General features: G+C 33.6%; 1 protein-coding gene across 1 annotated transcript in view; it reads right to left on the bottom strand.

Annotated features, from left to right (window-relative positions):
- Positions 1-220: 220 nt before the first annotated feature.
- The window catches only part of DEFB114 (defensin beta 114), a 29449-nt gene continuing 7145 nt past the window's right edge, over positions 221-22524 (bottom strand). Inside the window, exon 2 of the mRNA XM_019456688.1 lies at positions 221-402. Within this exon, the coding sequence (XP_019312233.1) occupies positions 221-402 (182 nt within the window). The remainder of the gene's footprint in view (positions 403-22524) is intronic.

The raw sequence follows: 22524 nt of genomic DNA, 5'->3' as shown, positions 1-22524 counted from the left end.
TTGTTAGAAAATTAACACCAGATATATCTCTATCATAAACCTTTAGCTTAGAGAAAATAAGAAAGGTCCTACCTCATTCCACGGAATATGTAATTAACATCTAGAGAGGAAGATATCAATATTGGCTTATGTGTTTATTTATTACAGAAATTCTAATTATATTCCTATACCTCTCTGCACTGGTGTATGAACTTCTTTGGTCACAGGTACATCTTCAAGATTAGTCTTCTTCAAACAACCTCTCAATGCAGCAAATTTTACTTGGTGAGAGACATATATCAATTTGCTTTTCATATTTAAAGCAGCGTCTTCTACAGTAACCAAAATTTTGTGAGCAACGATTAGGATCCACCAAGGTACATGTGGCTATAGTAAAAGAAGAGTAACTGAAATTACTGATCTCTTATTTAAGAACATATTATTTCTGATTACAAAGAAGTACTATGTGTACACTGCAACAAAAGAAAAATGTCAAAAAATAAGAAAACCCTAAATTTTTATACATTCACATATATATATAATACTTAAATATGTTTTAAATTAATCTATATTACATTTTTATGTTATATATTATTCTCCTCAACAAGATTTAAAATTTTTAGAACAACATAATATTCCGTGGAAACATATGACAATTCATCCAATTTTTTTCAATTAGGTCATATTTAAATTTTTAATATTTTAGGATTATGATAAGAAGCAAAATTTTAGTACATATTTTAATATTCACATGAGACATATTTAAGATAATTGTGGAAGAGTTAGATCCACACCAACAATATATGTAAAATTTTCCCCCAAATAAAATGGTATCCACTGCAATTTTAGTTTTTATGCTACTGGTATTTGTTTTGAACACTTTTTCTTTTTTAATTGTTCATATACTTTTCTTGTTATGTTGTTATATAATTTTTTTAAAAAGAATTCATATGAGTTCTTTTTAAAAAATTTTAAAGACTTTATTTTTTAAAGCAGTTTTAGATTTATAACAAAATTGAGAGGAAGGCACAGAGATTTCCTATGTACTCCCTGCCCCCATATATGCATAATCTTCCCCATTATCAACATCGTTCACCAGAAGGGTACATTTTTTAGCAAGGATGAACCTACACTGGAAAGTTGGAAACTTTCAAGTTGGAAAGAACTGATGTCTTGAAAGTGTTGAGTCTTCCTATCCATAAACATGATTTTTTTCCTCTATTCATCTAATTCTTTGATTCCATTTATTATAGTTTTATAATTTTCCTCATGTAGATCATTACATATTTTATTAGACTTATACCTAAGTATTTCATTTTGGCGGGGGTGTTAATAAATGGTATTGTTTTTAATTTCAAATTCCACGTGTTCATTGTTGTGTATAGGAAAGCAATTGACTTTATATGTTAACCTTGTATCCTATAATCTTACTATAATCATTTATTAGTTCTATCAATTTTTGCTTCATAACTTTATTCTCTGTTATTAGTCACACACTCATTAAGAATTGTTTTGTCTTTTTGAAGAATTACCAAGAGCTCTTTATATTTTAAGGGTAATAATTTTTACCCATTATTTGCAAAACAATTTTTTTCTATCGTTGTTTTTATTTTGTTAATTGTGTTTTTAGATAACAACAGTTTTATTATAAGACAATGCATGCTCATTTTTTAAAATGTAAGACTCTTATAATTAAACGTACAGAAATATACAGAGCAGTTAATGTAGTATTCCACCTTCACTATAAGATATTCTTGCATGAAATCTTTTCATTTTTCTATTTTATTTATTATAGTATTTTCTCTTTAAATCAATAATAATTATCAGAAATGTAGTTAACTTCGTTTCTCCTAAATCATTAATAATTATCCCCTATTGTTTTTTGAAATATTCTCTTCATGCCTTGAGATGATTTTCATGATATTCTTAGTGCTGCTGTACTCTAAATTCTCACAAACTCTAGGCCTATTTTGAACTATTTATTCTATTTGGTAAGCAGATGTCGATACTTGGAACAAAAACAAATAAGCTAATCAAGATATATATAGAAAAAACGTGATTTATTGTATTTTATTTCTTTATATATAAATTAAGAAAAAAGTAAAATAAAACTTGCAGAACAGTGCCCAAACACAAATACTCAATGAAGAGTGTTATTGAAAATTAAGCCCTTATGTAAACATCATCCAGATCAGAAAGTAGAACATTGGTGTCATCACTTTGTGCTTCCTGTCAATCATATTCCATTCTACTCTTTCATTTTCAAAATAAACCATTATCTTGACATAATATTTTGTCTAAGTTTGACGATTTTAAAACTTTATGTGAATGCAATGGCATAGTATATACATCTTCATGTCTGATTTCCTTTGCTGAAGATTTGTTTTTGAGATTCATCTATGTTTTATGTAATTAGTTGTTTCAAATTTATTATAATGTAGTGGTTTTTGTATATTATTTTGTATAATTATCTGTATTTATTGACCTGATCATATATTTTCTCCTGTAATCTGTTCATGTGGTGACATTGATTTTAGAATTCTATACTAATCTTGCAATCCATGAATTTCAAGCAACTTTTCTGATATTGCTGGGTTTTGATTCTAGTTATTTTTTAAAAGATTTCTGCATCCATATTCATGAGTGAAGTTGGCCTTTAATTTTCTTTCTCAGGATGTCCTTATCAGTTTTACACCAGGTAATGTGTATCCCACAAAATGAGTTAGAAGAATCCCTTCATTTTATATTCTCTGAAATAGTTCGTGTATAATCAGTTACATTTCTTTTTTAAAGTTTGGTAGAATTCAACGGTGAAGCCATCTGTATCAAATATTTTCTTTGTAGGAAGTTTAATTATTATGGGCTCTATTCCATTAATGAGTTTAGAAGTATTTATATTTTCTTTTTCTTTTTTTGGTCAGATTAATTTTGTTGTATTCTTCAGAAATTAGCCATTACAAATAAATTTTTGAATGCATTATCATAGAGTTGTCCATAATATCGTTACAATATAATTTTGTTACCTGTAGCAATGCATTAATATCTCTGATAAAGTTCATTTTTGCCTCCTTTCTTTTTTTTTCAGTTTTGGTAAAGCTTTATTGATTTCTTTTTAAGAGAATTTTTAAGTTCTACTCTCTTAGCAACTTTCTTTTTTTTCTTAACAACTTTGAAATATACAATACTATAACTACGGTCTCACCTTGCTGTACAGTCTTATGACTTATTCATTTTTAAAGCTTTATTAATTTTACTAGTCTTTCCGAAAACAAAAGTTAGCTTTTATGATTTTGTCTAGTGTCTGCTGATGTCTTATTATATCCTCATAACTTTGGGTTTAATTTGATTTTCTGTTTCTAACTTCTTGAATTAAATTTCATTTCCATTTTTAAAATTAATTCTTTTTAGATATATGAATATAATGGTATAAATTTCCTGTAAACACTACTGTTGCTTTATTCCATGAGCTTTGTGTTATCTCATTTTTATTACCATTAGACAAAATATCTCTAGTACTCATTGATATTTCTTATTTGAATTAGGTCAAGTTTTGTTAGTCTTCATGTTTATATCTTCTTTATTCTTACATTTATGTTGTTGCTTTTCTCTTAAACAATTTTTTTTAATGTCCATTCATTTTTTGAAGACATAGACAGAGCATGAACAGGGGAGGGGGAGAGAGAGAGGGAGACACAGAATCCCAAGCAGGCTCCAAGCTCTGAGCTGTCAGCACAGAGCCTGATGTGGGGCTGGAACCCACGAACCATGAGATCATGACCTGAGCTGAAGCGGGACACTTAACAGATTGAGTCACCCAGATGACCCCATTTTTCCCTTTGTTCCGTGTAACTGAGGAAAGTGTGTTATTATCGCCCATTGTTCTAATGTTCTCTGTTTTTTGTATTTCTATCTTTTTTCTTACATATTTCAAGCCGAAGTCATTTGTTGCATTAAATTTATGGTTGCAATATTATCCTGTTGAATTGAATCTTTTATTACCATGAATGTCTCTAGGAATGCATTTTTTTCTTACTGTCTACTTTATATAATATTAATATAGCTACTTCACCATGCTTTTGTTGGGTTTTTACATCTTTTCCTATCCTTTAGATTTTATAATTTTATTTATTTATTTTTTTGGAGACAGAGACAGTGTGAGCAGGGGAGGGTCAAAGAGAAAGGGAGAGAAAGAGAATCCCAAGCAGGTTCTGCACTGCCAGCACAGAGCTCAACATGGGGCTCGAACTCACAAAACTGTGAAATCATGACCTGAGCCAAAATGGAGAGTCGGACCTTAGTCACTGAGCCACCCAGGTGCCCCTAGATTTTTATAATTTCTATTTTCTCATATATTAGCTATTTCTCATGTAAACTATTCACTATATTTAAAACTATACTCACTATATTCAAAAGATTCACTTTTATTTTTTAACTGCACATTAATATTTATAATAGTAATATAATGGGTAAAATATATTCTGCTATTTTTTCTGTCTTTTGTATTTATTGGTTACTTTTTATAATTCCATCTTCTCATTTACTATGTGTAGTTATATTATCTTTTATTATTATTTTACTGTTTATGCTAGAAGTTTCAAATTATCAAAGTCTTATTAAAAAAAAATTTGTTTTTCTGTGTTTCTAAGTTCCATACAGAAAATCATTCTCTTTCTGGCAAAATAGTGCTTTTAAGAATTCCCTTAATATAGGAGTTCTGATTTTGAAATCTGTTTTTATTGGACTGAAAATAACCTTATGTTACCTTCACTCCTGAACAGTATTTTCATTTGATACAGGATTCTAGATTGCAGTTATTTTCTTTCAGGACTCTGAAGACTTCACTGCATTGTCTTTTGACTTCTTTCCCTATTGTCTTTTTTGAGAAGTCAGCTTCCAATTTAACATATGATCCTTTGAAAGTGATCTGTTGTTTTCTTCAAATTTTGCTTTACTTTATTGTTTTAGGGTTTTGTTTTTGTTTTTGCAGTTAACTATGCTTTTTCTTTCTTCCTTCCAACCTTCCTTCTTTATTTTCTCCCTGCCTTCCTTCCTACTTTCCTTCATCTTTCCCCCCCTCCCTCACTTTTTTTCCCCCTATTTTCAACCTCTTGTTTCATTTAGGATATTTTCTTCTGGTTCATCTTTCATCATCATTAAATATCTCTCCAATTATGTATAAACTACTATTCAACACATTCATTACATATTTCATTTTGCTTTATATTTCTCAGTTCGGGAATTTTATTTTTATTCTTTGTTATAGTGTTCACTTCTATGCCAAGTTTTTACTTTGTTTTTATTTATTTAAACAAAAACACAGTTATTTTAAAGTCTGGGTCTGGTAACTTCATCATCTGGATCCCTTGTTCATCTGTTCTCTTGTACTGATGAAGCATCAGAACTGATTTTTGATAGGATAGTCCTGTTTTCACTTGTTCCTGATTACTTTTGTCACATACATTGTTTTTAAGTTTATTTATTTATTTTGAGAGAGAGAGAGAGAGAGAGAGAGAGAGAGACAGAGAGAGAGAGAGCAAGCAGCGGGGTCAGAGAGAGAGGGAGAGAGAGAATCCCAAGCAGGCTCTGCCCTGTCAGCATAGAGTCGGACATGGAGATTGAACCCACGAACTGTGAAATCATGACCTGAGCCAAAATCAAGAGCTGGCTGTTTAACCAACTGACCCACCCAGGCACCCCTGGGTGCCATACATTTTTAATGAAAAATCAAGAAAATACCTTGAGGTCTAGAATATTATCTTTCTCCAGAAATGACTTATTATTGTTCCATTTCGTATTGTTCCATGGCTACCAGCCAACCTTCCTGGATAATCTTAAACCATTTATGGAACTTAAGATAGTGTAAAACTGGGCATTCGTTCCTGGGATGACTGGACAGTTGGACTAATATCCTGTTAACTTAGACCTAGCTTGTAGTTTTTTGCGTTCCTCAGCCAAAACATACCAGCATTTCTATAGTTCTCCTTCCTTCACAGACTGAGTTATAATTTTTGCCCCAAAGGTAGCACAAGGCTATCAGATTTCTGCTCTTCAACTTCTTTCTTGCCTTTTTAAGAATAGATAGATGCTTCTAGGGAGAAGAGCTGTTTCAGAGGTTGATCTCAACACAGTCTCTTCACTGTAACTTTTAATTGACCAGTTTACTCTGTAATGCCTTTAACCAATTGTTTTATGGTATTTTTTCTTTTTGTCCATCTATCCCCCTCAGTACATAGGAGAGGTTATATGAAAAAATTGTTATAATTTTATAGTGTGCTTTAACATCAAGTTGCTATGTGAAACAGACTATAATTTTATAGTGTGTTATAACAACAGGTAGAGCAAACAAACCACTATTCTTGTTTTTCAAAATCTTTGTATGGTGCATATGGATAGTTCTTTATAACTGCGGGGTGAAGATGAGTTGGCTGCCATGGACTGTAAGCTTGAATTTGAATGCTGGTATTTGTTAGCTGTGTAACTTTGGGTAAGCTCTAAGAGCCTTAGTTGCATCATCTCTAAAATGGAGACAAAGGTACCTCATTCACAGAGTCTTTGTGAAACATGATGAGTTAACATGTAAACAAGTTTACAACAGTGCTTGGAACATAATAGTTTCTCACAGATTAAGAACTGTTATTAATTAATGGTGAACAAAAGACTATAGTTGAAGCTAAATCATTGTTAACTACAACTTTTAAACCAGGCAGTGTGCTCTTTCTGGAGGTAAAGCAAAACACTGAGGCAAAGAGACAAATACACAGGCATGAAAAAAAAGAGAGAGAGAGAGAGAGAGAGAGAGAGAGAGAGAAGAAGAGAGAGAGAGGTTAATTAAGTACCATAATAGAGAAATATATTGGGTCCAATGTGTGAACAGGTTAAGTGTTTGCTTTTGTCATGGTTGTTGTATCATAAAAAAGTGATATGAAAATGTAGACCCTAAAAAATTAGTAAGGGTTATTCAAATGAACACAAGCAGTATAAAAAGGACATGAAACAGACAGACAAAGTAGTATGATTCTCATCCTAGAGTTGAAAGAGAATATGATATGTTTAGGTTCAAAAACTAATAATAACACAAATAGTTTTCATTCATTGAAACCTACTATGTGTCAGGTATTTTTTTAAGTATGTTTTACATGTGATCTCATTTAATTACTCTAAAACTTTGAGGTAGATGCTGTTCAGATACGAAACCTGAGGCTTTTGGGTCACCTGGATGGCTCAGTTGGCTGAGCGTCCAACTCTTGATTTAGGCTCAAGTCATGATCCCAGGGTCATGAGATCGAGACCCTGTCTGGCTCCAGAACATGCCCCTCTTACCCTGCTCTCTCTCTCTCAAATAAAAAACAAACAAACAAACAAACAACCTCAGGCTTTCAGTGACCAAATAAATTGCCGACGTTTGCTGCAAAACTAATACATGCTTAACCCAGCTTTCAACATTTTAAATATTTAATCCATGGCCTCTACAAAAAAAGTTGGAAACTGGGGCTCCTGGGTGGCTCAGTCAGTTGCATGTCTGACTTTGGCTCAGGTCATGATCTTGCTATCTGTGAGTTCTAGCCCTGCATCTGAGCTGTCAGCACAGAGCCTGGAGCCTGCTTCAGATTCTGTGTCTCCCTGTCTCTGCCCCTCCCCAACTCGTGCTCTCTCTCTCTCTCTCTGTCAAAAATAAATAAACATTAAAAAAAAAGTTGGAAACTGACATACCGGATATTGTCTCAAACTAGATACTCATGGTAGACTTGGCTGCCTCTAGGACCCTTAATTATTTTATGATTGTAGAGGAACCTGAAGATGTGAATATTGGAGGTTGACTACAGAATGACAAAATGGAATTCTATTAAGATGAATATGTGTACACATACAAATAATCATTAGTAATAAATACTTGTTAATATACTGTACATATGTTTAACAAATGGGTTTCCAGACTTCACCTGAATGTAGGAAAAATTTTACCTTAGACAAATTTAAATAAAATAATTTTAGCCTCTTTATGTTGAATTATTTGTCAATTCCCTGGACTTTGATGTCTTAACTCAAAGTTAGGTAAGTGGGTATTTTATATCACTTTCTGTTCCCCATCTCTTACCCAGCTGTATTCAGGTCTTAGAATTAAATCCTTGTTTTCTTTTGTATTCCTCAAATATTGTTAGTTTGGCAAGAGTTACTTAAATCTTTTCTTATGGTTATTGCCTGGATCTCTACTATTGAAGAGACTTCATATCAGTTAATAGTACCCTCATATGAAAGTCATAAACGTTCTAATGTATTAATATTTGTGTTTGATTTGTTCCTTGGCTTATTCAAGAAAGTATAATTCTTTAAGTCAGGTGGGTAAAAATATAGAAAGAAATTATGACTAATTTGCAAATTACCTTAACTAATGTAAATTAATTAATTAAACTAATCATTGCCACAAAGGAAGCATTAACATGGTATTTGTCACACATCAGCTTTCTGGATTAGTGGGGAAGATATTTAGTTATCTGTGAAATCCTAGCCAATTGAAGAAGGTTATTTATTTTAACGAGCTCCACTTTTCTTCCAACATTTTATCATAATTCTCAAGTAACCAAATCAACTTGATTTTAAATTTAATAAACTCTAGGGGCAACTGGGTGGCTCAGTTGGTTAAGCATCTGACTTCAGCTCAGGTCATGATCTTGCAGTTTCACGTGAGTTTGAGCCCCAAGTCAGGCTCTGTGCTGTCAGCTCAGAGCCTGGAGCCTGCTTCAGATTCTGTGACTCCCCCTCTCTCTCCCCCTCCCTTGCTTACATTCTGTCTCTCTGTCTCTCTCTCAAAAATAAATAATCGTTAGCATTTAAAAAATAAAAAATAATAATAATTGTAATATACTCTAGAGCACTGGGACTGATACTGTCTTCTCACAAACATTTCAACACAGGTGAATGTCTCTCCTCCACTATTTTAGACTCAGCTTCCCATTCACCATGCAATATATCATAAAGTTTCCAAGGCCACCATGTTTCTGCCATTCAAGATCCATTTTGAAACATCTTAACAACTGGCTATACAGGGAAACCATCTTGTATTTCTTCTCCTCAACTATTTCCTCTCCCCCTTTTTTGTTTTTTACTTCTTTTTTTTCCATTTCTCAAAATACTGCAATATGATATTCAAAGTGGTAAATATTTTTCTTACATTATTTCTGAATCTTTGCAAAACCTTATAAAATTAATGATCTTACCATCCATTGTACAGTTAAAAGAATTAAAGCTTCTCCGCAATCACAAAGGAGCCTCAGGTCCTTAATATAAACTCTGATCTATTTGATGGCAAACTCACTCTATAAATCACTATAGTACGCTGTTTTCACTATCTCTGTGGATTATATTACTCTTGTACTAAAACACTGCTTAAAATACTGTTCATTCTGTTTTAACCATCGTCAGCATTGTTCTCTATCAATTTTCTGTAATTCACTTTCCAGCATGGTATCACTCTGCTTGGATCAAACACTCATCTTACATCTTCACAAAGTATCCACTTAGATTGAACACTTTTTACAGCTTCTTTAGAGACTTGAAGGTTTTACCAATAGCCAAACCACACCATTGTGCAATTGGTACTATTACTCTATGAACTCTTTCAAAGCCACTCTCTCTGAAACCTTGTATTACTTTCCCTATTTTTTAGTTTAGCAAGGGCCAAATATATAGCATTCTGTCCATTTCAGTAGACGTTATAATTTAGTATCTGTTTGAATGATCAAAAAGTAAAGGAAAGTTTGTGGTCATATTCCTAGACCACAAGGTCTTCATTGCATTATTTAAAGCTTTCTGCAAAGCTCAGCAAATGTTGAGTTTGATGGTATAGATCCTGTACATCCAAACCCTTTACATCTGAAGTCCAGCTAAATTCCCATGTGACCTCACTGCTTTTCACCAAATAATCTATTCAGCTTTTACATTATCCTCAGTGCCTTCTATAGAAAACCTGATGAAATATAAGGAACAAATATGCTAGGATCTTGCACTCCAGTATTTATATTCTACTTACCACATATAGTATAATAAGTGTGACCTTGAAAACCTCTGATGTAATTTTCCTCTTCTTAAAAAGAGGCAATAATAGGTATCTGACAATGTTATCTGGAAGGTCAGATTAGATATCTACATGAGAAGTTATGAAATGGGGTTTGGCACATTCTAGACACTCGTATTTAATTTTCTGCCCTTTTTTTCTCTCATCTTCCAGAGTCTAAATGCAAGAGTCTTATCCCTAATTTCAAAGCTCTTCATCAGAGAATTCAGGACATTTTCCCAAACCTCTACAATTGCTAGGCCATAATCCCACCATTCTTGCTATTTAAAGCATACTTATATAAATCTTCTAAATCAAGCAATTTATTGACTTATCTGAATTTAATCAACTATATTTTTAAGTATGCCTAGAGAATTACTGAGTCTTTCTTTTATTTCTGTTTCCTTAGTGTCCAGCACTGTGCTCAGATTACTAGCCACTCATTGTTACGTGGTTATTGCTTGACACGCTAGCCCCATGCACCTCAACATCCTCCCTAATCATATTTGAGGTCCTTACTTCCTCAGTCCCCTTTCATTACCAATAATAAGTATAATAGCAACAGCCATAATAATTATAATAGTACCCAAATTGATAGACTAATTTTCAGTTTGTAGGACTAGTTACTGGTGCATTATTGCACTAAATCCTAACTGCAGTCTTTTGAGGTACATACAATTAACAAGTACATTTTACAGCAGACATTTTATTCTAAAAAAAATTGTGATTGTTATTGATTCTGCTTACATTTTCTGTTTTATTGTTAAAAACTTTGGTAAATCACTTAAATTCTCTGAGTGGCAAGGTTCACAAGCTATTAAGTAGGAAGCTAATAATAAAATCTAAATCTTCTAAGTTTGGGGCACTGGGATGGCTCAGTCAGTTAAGCATCTGACTCTTGATTTGGGCTCAGGTCATGATCCCTTGGTTTGTGGGTTCAAGCCCCTCATTGGGCTCTGTGCTGACAGTGTGGAGACTGCTTGGGATTCTTTCTCCCCCTCTCCTGTCTCTGCCCCTTCCCAGCTCTCTCTCTCAAAATAAATAAATAAACTTTCAAATATAAAAAATCTTCTAAGTTTGAATTAAATTCTCTTTCTGTTATGTGTTGTACCTTGAAGTTCCAACTTTCTAGGTCCAAATACAAATACTTCTGCATATCAATTTACATCTTCGTTGTTAGAGAGCCTGGATTACCTCAGAGGATACACCTCTCAAGAAAATCATATAATCACCATGAAGCACTTTATTGCACTACGTATTTTGATTATTTATTTTTAATTGATCCATTAAGCCAATGCTGGAGTGCCTGGGTAGCTCAGTCAGTTGAGCAGCTGACTCTTGTTTTCAGTTCAGGTCAGGATCTCATTGTTGGTGAGTTAAAGTCCTGCATCAGGCTCTGCACTGACAGTGCAAAGCTGCTTGGGATATTATCTCTCTCCTTCTCTTTCAGTCCCTTTCCCACTCATGCTTGCTCTCTCTCTCTCTCTCTCTCTCTCTCTCTCTCTCTCCCTCAAAATAAATAAATAAACATTTAAAAAAATAAAGCCATTGCTTAATTTCTTTACTAATGCATTAACTAACCAACAAGGATTTTTTTGCAGTACTATGCCTTTATTTGACATTTTATTCCTGCTGTGCTTCATTACCCAGAGTATTCTGAGACTGGATCCTGGATCAATTTGTAGATTCTGTTATTAATACCACAAGAGATATATTCTGTTATTCTCAATCATTCACCTTCCCTGGGCCCAATTTATTATGAAGCCTTCACTTCTGAAGTTTGCAAATACATTTTTAAAATTATATTTAAAAAAATAATGATAATATCTAAAAGAAATCAAGGCCAAAGGATCTACCAGAATCATTTCATTTTATCTACATATTAATTTTCAAATTGAGTTGAGTACATTAGTATAACACTATTCTATATGAGTAAACTGAAATTCAACATAATCAAGAGACTTCTTGAATTGACAAGATTGTTAAGAAACTGCATTTTCTATTTCATAATCTGGTGTTTCTATTTTTAGCTGTAAGCTCTATGTTACATATAAACAAACATCTATTTTACCTGGTAGAATGAAGGTCACATAACACAGTAAATGGAGGAAATAGTAAAAGATCTTCATTCTGCAGAAAGAAGTTGCTGAAAGATTTGGTAACAAAATCTAGAGACTAGCTTTCCAAAAAGCCAAAAGACATTTACTATTTATAGTTTTCTAACGGAAGAAAGACTCTTTATCCGGAAATTGTTTTAATTTGGTGTACTTGTCTTTGCACCATTGACTAGGGCTGTGGGTAGAATTACCCAAATTGAGAATACTTGAGATTATTGATCTTTAGAGAGGAATCTCTATGTGGAAGCAGCCTGTACACATGACATCCTTGTATCGATGGTGATCAGTTAAACATCAACATAAAGGGCATGCATGGAGTGGGTTTAAGAGAAATATCTACCATTTCAGATGTAAACAACTGAACATTACCATGTTGGTTAAACTCCTGATTACTTTTCAAAATACATTCTAGTCTCTAATTCGGTATACAATATCATCAATATGTCCATATATCCCAAATTCTGACTTATATTCAGTTATCCCATTGATTTCCCTAAACTATTAATTTACCAAATAACAGATAGGAGGCCTCACTTTTGTCATTAATTTTCACTATATTCTTTTCAGATGCAACTTGAATATTTAGGGAGCTCTGCTTTTTCCTAGAAAAGCCCAATTAGTCTCCATTCATTTTAAGTTTTTTTTTTATCATAGTAATATAGGTACACAATAAGGATTGAAAAAAAAAAGATCTTGTAATGAATAGAAATAATTTCCTATTCAATCTCCTTATTTTAGATCTTCTTATTAACATAAGAATTAGGACCCAGCTTAATACTTTGTCCTTGCCTGCCAACTACAGAATGTATCTTTTGGTTTCCCCCAAGAAAAATGTGGATTCAGATCACTTACACTCCTGTGCTGTTCTGTTCCTCAAATATTTGAAAGTTATATTAATTTTTGAAAGTTCTTTAGTTTATCTTCAAATATTTAAACACTTTTTTCCCACCAACGTTAGCCACAACATTCAACTTTCTCTATTTAAAATAAGGATATTAGTTCCCTTGCCATTTCCTCCAACCTTCCTCCCTACTTTGCACATCTCATTCATCTGTTGTTATACATTGCCTTTTACCTTTGTCTGGGATAATGTTTGCACTCTGAATAGAGGCACTTAAGCTTTATATTGAAATACTGTGTTACAATAAGTAGTATGGATTTTATTGCCTTTTTAATGCACCTAATGTGGCAACACTGTGCTAACCAAAGACAAATGTTGTTGGTTTCAAAGTTAAGTGAATTATTACCATTATTTTACTATTTTTCTTCTTGTTTTCTTTTATTATTATCTCTCTTTTTCATTTTATTTCTCAAATGTTTTCACATATTTTAGTTTTCATTGTTTAACTTTTGGTTCTGACACTTTGGAAAAAATTTTTTTTCCTATAGTTTTCTTTTAGATGTGAATAAAAGATATAAATAATGATCAGTCCTCATCCTCAAGTTTGTCCCAGTATGATAGGCTCTTCCTGTGCCTTCTTTGTTCTAAGAGTTTCTGAACCTGTTTAACTGCACTGAATCTACTGTTATTTGCATCTCCTGTATTCTTTTTTGTTTTTTTCTCCATCCAGAAATGTTCTTTTAAAAAAAAAAAAGATAGGAAATGCAGGAATTTCCATGCAAGGAAATATTTTTATTCTGCCCTCATATCTGATTATTTGGATGTAAAATCTATGTTCAAAATCATGTGAAGTCATTAGCCACTTCTATTATACAGTCTCCCTGATGAGAAATCCAAAATTAGGTTAGCTCCTTTTAAATGGTTTGATTTTTTGTTCTTTCATGACACTTTTTAGGACATTATCTTTATAATTTGTAACCCAGATTTTATAGTCACACATTTCCTGGTGTGAACTTCTTTTTTTATGAGTTAGATCTAAAACCAGTGAGCCTGTATCTTCAAATCTAGGAATTGTTCTCTTCTCTTTTTATATTTTTTTCCTCTGATGAACACTTTCTCTCCTTATTTGTATATTTATTTTCTCGCTTTAGGGGATTTCTTTTGGTCAAATGTTGAAATATCCCTCTCTAGTTTTGTCTTTACTATCTTATTTTTATGTCTACTTATGTTGTCATTTTATGATTTAAATACCTTTCACTTTTTGGTGTTACTATTTTTTTTTTTTAGCAATCATATTTAAGATGTAAGTGCCCTTATCTGTTTCTCTGTTCTTTTGCCATAGAAGCTGTATTTTTGTTTTGTTGATGTAAGATCTTTTTAAATACCTCTCCAAATATATTTAAAAGAGTTTTTTTATTTGTGTTATTCTTTTTTCCTTGAACATTTTCTCAGTATCTAGAGGTCTGTTTGGTGTTGTTATCTTAGTTACTCATGCCATAGCTTTTACATATTGTTGTAAAACCAGTTCTAGGATGAAGAAATACAATACCTTGTGGATATAGATTGGAAAGGTTCCTTTAAAGTGAGCAGAAGGGGTTAGAACTCTCAATGTCTTGGGGGGAAAAAGTTCCTTTTTACTGGGACACAAATTCCTATACTAAAAATCTTAGATTTCTCCACATGATTTCTTTATTGGTCATGGTTTTATTTAAACAAAACTAAAAACTCCATTAGGGAAGAACTGTATTTCTCTTGTTTGACACTGAATCTCCAATATGTAGGAATCTTTTTATTAGAGTAGATATAATCCAGATGAATTTCTTTGGCATCTTTGTAAAAAATCAGTTGATTACATATATTGAGTTTGTTTCAACATTTTACATTCTGATTCATTCTGATTCATTCTCTCCTCTATGTCAATACCAAATTCTCTTTTTGAATCTTTATAGTAAAACTTGAAATCAAGTAGTGTCATCTCTACAACTTAGTTCTCAATCTTCAATTCCTGGTTATTTTTGGTCTGGTAAATTTTCACGCAAATTTTTAAGTAAGATTGTCAATACCTATTTTAAAAGCCAGCTGGTATTTTGGTTGAGATTTTATTGAATCTGTAGTCCCATATGATGAAATTTGGCATTTTAACATTTCCAATGCCTGATCAATATATATCTCTTCATTATTTACTTCTCTCTTTTTTCTTAAGTTTTCATTTAAACATTTAACTAGTTAGTTAACTAGTATAATATCAGTTTCAGGAGTAGAATTTAGTGATTCATCACTTACATATAACACCCAGGGCTCATCATAACAAATTCCCTCATTAATACCCATCACCCATTTAGCCCATCCCCCCACCAACCTCCCTCCAGCAATCCTCAGTTTGTTCTCTATAGTGAAGAGTCACTTATGGTTTGCCTCCCTCTCTTCTTCTTTTCCCAAACCCTAAGGTTCATCTGTACTGTTTCTTAAATTCCACATATGAGTAAAATCATATGGTATTTGTCTACTCTGACTGACCTATTTCATTTAGCATAATACACTCTAGCTCCATTCAAATCATTGCAAATGACAAGATTTCATTCTTTCTGATGACTGGGTAATATTCCATTCCAATATTCCATTCCACACATATATACATATATACACACATATATACACACACATGCACATTCCACATCTTTATCCATTCAACAGTTGATGGACAGATTGGCTATTGTTGATAATGTGGTTATAAACATCAGGGTGCATGTATCCTTTAGAATCTATATTTTTGTATGCTTTGGTTGAATACCTAGTAGTATAATTGCTGGGTTGTAGGGTAGTTCTATTTGTAACTTTTTGAAGAAACTCCATACTGTTTTTCAGAGTGGCTGCACCAGTTTGTATTCCCACCTTTCATTGTTTACTTCTTCAATTCCTCTCAACAATGTATTTGTCAATGTATAGGGAAGTAATGCATATATTCTCTCTTTGTTTTGAATACTTTCATATGTAGTATTTTCGAATCCTTTCTTTTTTTTCTTAAAATATTTGGGTTAGTTTTTTTTTTTATTATTCAAATCCAAGTTAGTTAATATATAGTGTAATAATGGTTTCAGGAGAAGAATTTTGTATTAATCACTTACATATGATACCCAGTGTTCATCCCAACAAGTGCCCTCTTTAATGACATCACTCATGTAGCCTATCTCCCACCCACATCCTTCCAGCAACCCTCAGTTTGTTCTCTATAGTTAATAGTCACTTATGGTTTGCTTTTCTCTATGTTTTTATCTTAATTTTCCTTCTCTTCCCCTATGTTCATCCATTGTGTTTCTTAAATTCCACATGAGTGAAATCATATAGTTGTCTTTCTCCAACAGACTTAGTTCACTTAGCATAATACATTCTAGTTCCATCCACATTGTTGTAAATGGCAAGATTCCATTCTTTTTGATTGCCTAGTAATATTCCATTATATTTATCTCACATCTTCCTTATCCATTCATCAGTTAATGGACATTTGGCCTCTTTCCATATTTTGGCTACTGTTGATAGTGCTGCTGTAAACATTGGGGTGCAAGGTTCCCCTTCAAATCAGCATTTTTGTAATCTTTGGATAAATACCTAGTAGTATAATTGCTGGGTCATAGATTAGCTCTATTGTTTATTTTCTGAGTAACCTCTGTACTGTTTTCCAGAGTGGCCATACCAGTTTGCATTCCCACCAACAGTGCAAAAATGTTCGTCTTTTTCTGCATCCTTGCCAATATCTGTTCTTTTCTGAGTTGTTATTTTTAGCCGTTCTGACAAGTGTGAGGTGGTAGTTCATTAAGGTTTTGATTTGTATTTCCCTGATGATGAGTGATATTGAGCATCTTTTCTTGTGTCTGTTAGCCATCTGGATGTCTTCTTTGTAAATGTGTCTATTCATGTCTTTTGCCCATTTCTTCACTAGATCATTTGTTTTTTGGGTGTTGAGTTTGACAAGTTCTCTATAGATTTTTGATACTAACCCTTTATCTGATACGTAAGTTGGAAATATCTTCTCCCATCCTGTCAGTTGCCTTTTAGTTTTGTTGATTGTTTCCTTTATAGTGCAGAAGGTTTTTTATCTTGATAAGGTCCCAATAGTTCATTTTTGCTTTTATGTCCCTTGGCTCAAGAGACATGTCTAGTAGGAAGTTGCTGTAGCCAAGGTCAACGAGGTTGTTGCCTGTTTTCTCTTCTAGGATTTTGATGGTTTCTTTTCTTACATTTAGGTCTTTCATCCATTTTGAGTTTGTTTTTGTATATGGTGTAAGAAAGTAGCCCAGGCTCGTTCTTCTGTGTGTTGCTGTCCAGTTTTCCTAACACCATTTGCTGAAAAAGACTGTCTTTTTCCATTGGATATTCTTTACTGCTTTGTCAAAGATGAGTTGGCCATACATTTGTCAGTCCATTTCTGGGTTCTCTATTCTGTTCCATTGGTCTATGTGTCTGTTTTTGTGCCAATACCACACTGTCTTAATGATTATGGCTTTGTAATGCAGGATTACAGGATGGGATTGTGATGCCTCCAGCTGTGGTTTTCTTTTTCAACATTGCTTTAGCTATTCAGGGTCTTTTGTGGTTCCATAAAAATGTTGGAATTGTTTGTTTGGCTATGTGAAGAATGCTGGTGTTATTTTGATAGGAATTACACTGAACGTGCAGATTGCTTTGGGCAGTATCAACATTTTAACAATATTTATTCTTTCAATTTGTGAGCATGGAATGTTTTTCCATTTCTTTGTATCTTCTTCAATTTCATTCATAAGCTTTCTATAGTTTTCAACATACAGATATTTTACCTCTTTGGTTAGGTTATTCCCAGGTATTTTACAGGTTTTGGTGCAATTGTAAATGGGATTGATTCCTTGATTTCTCTTTCTGTTGCTTCTTTACTGGTATATACAAATGCAACTGATTTCTATATGTGGATTTTATATCCGGTGACTTTCCTAAATTCATGTATGAGTTCTAGCAGTTTTTTGGTGGGCTCTTTCAGGTTTTCCACATAGAGTATCATGTTGTCTGGGAAGAATGAAAGTTTGACTTCTTCCTTTCAGATTCTGATATCTTTTATTTACTTTTGTTTTCTGATTGCTGAGGCTAGGACTTCCAGTACTATGTTGAACAATAGTGGTGAGAGTGGACATCCCTGTCATGTTCCTGACTTTAGGAGGCAAGCTGTCAGTTTTTCCCCATTGAGGGTGATATTAGCTGTTGAGTCTTTTGTATATAACCTTTATGATGTTGAGGTATACTCCTTCTATCCTTACTTTCTTGAGCGTTTTTATCAAGAAAGGATGCTGTATTTTGTCAAATGCTTTTCCTGCTTCTATTGAGAGGGTCATGTGGTTCTTATCCTTTCTTTTATTAATGTGATGTATCACATTGATTGATTTGCGGATATTGAACCACCCCTGCAGCCCAGGAATACATCCCATTTGATACTGGTGAATAATTCATTTAATGTATTTTTGGATTCAATTTGCTATTATCTTGTTGAGGATTTTTGCATCCATGTTCATCAGGGAAACTGGTCTGTAATTCTCCTTTTTAGTGGGTTCTTTGTCTGGTAATGCTGGCCTCATAGAATGAGTATGGAAGTTTTCCTTCCATTTCTATGTTTTGGAACAGCTTAAAAAGAACGGATATTAACTCTTCCATGTTTGGAAGAATTCCCCTGGGAAGCCAGCTAGCCCTAGACTCTTGTTGGCTGGGAGAATTTTCATTACTGATTCCATTTCTTTACTGGTTATGGATCTGTTCAAATTTTCTATTTCTTCTTGTTTCAGTTTTGGTAGTTTATGTGTTTCTAGGAATGTATCCATTTCTTCCAGATTGCCCAATTTTTGGGCATATAATTGTTCATAATATTCTCTTATTATTGTTTTGTATTTCTGTGGTGTTGGCTGTGATTTCTACTCTTTCCTTCATGATTTTATTTATTTGGGTCTTTTCCTTTCTCTTTTTGATTATTCTGGTTAGGGGCTATCAGTTTTGTTAATTCTTTCAAAGAACCTACTCCTTGTCCTTGTTTCATTGATCTATTCTTTTTTTTTTCTTTTATGCTATCATTGATTTCTGCTCTAATGTTTATTATTTCCCTTTTTTAGTTGTTTTGGGGCTTTATTTTCTGTTCAATTTCCAGCTCCTTTAGGTGTAAGCCTAGCTTGTGTATTTGAGACCTTTCTTCCTTCTTTAGGAAGGCTTGGATTGCTACTTATGATCCCTCTTATGATCACTTTGCTGCATCCCAAAGATTTTGGACTGTCGTGTTTTCATTTTCATTGGTTTCCATGTACTTTTTAATTTCCTCTTTAAAATCTTGGTTAACCCATTCATTCTTTTTTTTTAATATGAAATTTATTGTCAAATTGGTTTCCATACAACACCCAGTGCTCATCCCAACAGGTGCCCTCCTCAATACCCATCACCCACTCACCCCTCCTTCCCAGCGCCCCCCACCCCATCAACCCTTAGTTTATTCTCAGTTTTCAAGAGTCTCTTATGGTTTGGCTCTCTCCCTCTCTAACTTTTTTTTTCCTTCCCCTCCCCCATGGTCTTCTATTAAGTTTCTCAGGATCTACATAAGAGTGAAAACATGTGGTATCTGTCTTTCTCTGTAAGATTTATTTCACCTAGCATAACACTCTCCAGTTCCATCCAGGTTACTAGAAAAGGCCATATTTCATTCTTTCTCATTGCCAAGTAGTATTCCATTGTGTATATAAACCACAATTTCTTTATCCATTCATCAGTTGATGGACATTTGGCTCTTCCCAATTTGACTATTGTTGAAAATGCTGCTATAAATGTTGGGGTACAAGTGCCCTTATGCATAAGCACTCCTGTATCCCTTGGGTAAATTCCTAGCAGTGCTATTACTGGGTCATAGGGTAGATCTATTTTTCATTTTTTGAGGAACCTCCACACTGTTTTCCAGAGTTCTGTGCCAGTTTGCATTCCCACCAACAGTGCAAGAGGGTTCCCATTTCTCCACATCCTCTCCAGCATCTATAGTCTCCTGATTTGTTCATTTTCGCCACTCTGACTGGTGTGAGGTGGTATTTCAGTGTGGTTTTGATTTGTATTTCCCTGATGAAGAGTGACGTTGAGCATCTTTTCATGTGTCTGTTGGCTGGCCATCTATCTGGATGTCTTCTTTAGAGAAGTGTCTATTCATGTTTTCTGCCCATTTCTTCACTAGATTATTTGTTTTTCAGGTGTGGAGTTTGGTGAGTTCTTTATAGATTTTGGATACTAGCCCTTTGATATGTCATTTGCAAATATCTTTTCCGATTCCATCGGTTGCCTTTTAATTTTGTTGATTGTTTCCTTTGCAGTGCAGAAGCTTTTTATCTTCATAAATTCCCTTTTAATTCCCTTGCCTTTGGAGATGTGTCAAGTAAGAAATTGTTGTGGGTGAGCTCAGAGAGGTTTTTTCCTGCTTTCTCCTCTAGGGTTTTAATGGTTTCCTGTCTCACATTCAGGTCCTTTATCCATTTTGAGTTTATTTTTGTGAGTGGTGTAAGAAAGTGGTCTAGTTTCATTCTTTTTGCATGTTGCTGGCCCGTTCTCCCAGCACCATTTGTTAAAGGGACTGTCTTTTTTCCTTTGGGTGTTCTTCCCTGCTTTGTCAAAGATTAGTTGGCCATATGTTTGTGGGTCCAATTCTAGAGTCTCTATTCTATTCTATTGGTCTAGGTGTCTGTTTTTGTGCCAATACCATGCTGTCTTGATGATTACAGCTTTGTAGAAGAGGCTAAAGTCTGGGATTGTATTGCCTTCCGCTTTGGTTCTTTTTCAACATTACTTTGGCTATTTGGGGTCTTTTGTGATTCCATACAAATTTTAGGTTTGCTTGTTCTAGCTTCGAGAAAAATGCTGGTGCAATTTTGATTGGGATTGCATTGAATGTGTAGATAGCTTTGGGTAGTATTGACATTTTAACAATATTTATTCTTCCAATCCATGAGCATGGAATGTTTTTCCATTTCTTTATATCTTCTTCAATTTCCTTCATAAGCTTTCTATAGTTTTCAGCATACAGATCTTTTACATCTTTGGTTAGGTTTATTCCTAGGTATTTTATGATTCTTGGTGCAGTTGTGAATGGGATCAGTTTCTTTATTTGTCTTTCTGTTGCTTCATTGTTAGTGTATAAGAATGCAACTAATTTCTGTACATTAATTTTGTATCCTGCGACTTTGCTGAATTCATGTATCAGTTCTAGCAGACTTTTGGTGGAGTCTATCAGGTTTTCCATGTATAATATGTCATCTGCAAAAAGTGAAAGCTTGACTTCATCTTTGCCAATTTTGATGCCTTTGATTTCCTTTTGTTGTCTGATTGCTGATGCTAGAACTTCCAACACTATGTTAAACAATAGCAGTAAGAGTGGATATCCCTGTGGTGTTCCTGATCTCAGGGGGAAAGCTCTCAGTTTTTCCCCATTGAAGATGATATTAGCTGTGAGCTTTTCATAAATGGCTTTTATGATGCTTAAGTGTATTTCTTCTATCCCGACTTTCTCGAGGGTTTTTACTAAGAAAGTATGTTGAATTTTGTCAAATGCTTTTTATGCATCAATTGACAGGATCATATTGTTCTTTTTTCTTTTCTTTTCTTTTCTTTCTTTTCTTTTCTTTTCTTTTCTTTTCTTTTCTTTTCTTTTCTTTTCTTTTCTTTTCTTTTCTTTTCTTTTCTTTTCTTTTCTTTTCTTTTCTTTTCTTAGTGTGATGTGTCACATTGATTGATTTGCGAATGTTGAACCAGCCCTGAAGCCCAGGAATGAATCCCACTTGACCATGGTGAATAATTCTTTTTATATGGTGTTGAATTCGACCTGCTAGTATCTTGTAGAGAATTTTTGCATCCATATTCATCAGAGATATTGGCCTGTAGTTCTCTTTTTTTTTTTTTTTTTTGCTGTATCTCTCTCAGGTTTGGGAATCAAAGTAATGCTGGCTTCATAGAATGAGTCTGGAAGTTTTCCTTCCCTTCTATTTTTTGGAACAGCTTGAGAAGGATAGGTATTATCTCTGCTTTAAATGTCCGGTAGAATTTCCTAGGGAAGCCATCTGGTCCTGGACTCATTTGTTGGAAGATTTTTGCTAACTGATTCAATTTCTTTGCTGGTTATGGGTCTGTTCAAGTTTTCTATTTCTTCCTGTTTGAGCTTTGGAACTGTGAGGGTGCTCAGGAATTTGTCCATTTCTTCCAGGTTGTCCAGTTTGTTGGCATATAATTTTTCATAGTATTCCCTGATAATTGCTTGTATTTCTGAGGGATTGGTTGTAATAACCCTGTTTTCATTCATGATTTTATCTATTTGGGCCCTCTCCCTTTTCTTTTTGAGAAGCCTGGCTAGAGGTTTATCAATTTTGTTTATTTTTTCAAAAAAACTAACTCTTGGTTTCATTGATCTGCTCTACAGTTTTTTTTGTTGTTTTGTTTTGTTTTTTGTTTTGTTTTGTTTTTTTTGTTTTTTTTTTTAGATTCTATGTTGTTTATTTCTGCTCTGATCT

The sequence above is a fragment of the Panthera pardus genome, unplaced genomic scaffold, assembly GCF_024362965.1.
Source record: "Panthera pardus isolate Hobbes unplaced genomic scaffold, ASM2436296v1 HiC_scaffold_17, whole genome shotgun sequence".
In the NCBI taxonomy this organism is placed as follows: domain Eukaryota; kingdom Metazoa; phylum Chordata; class Mammalia; order Carnivora; family Felidae; genus Panthera; species Panthera pardus.
This window is presented reverse-complemented; position numbering and strand designations above follow the sequence as displayed.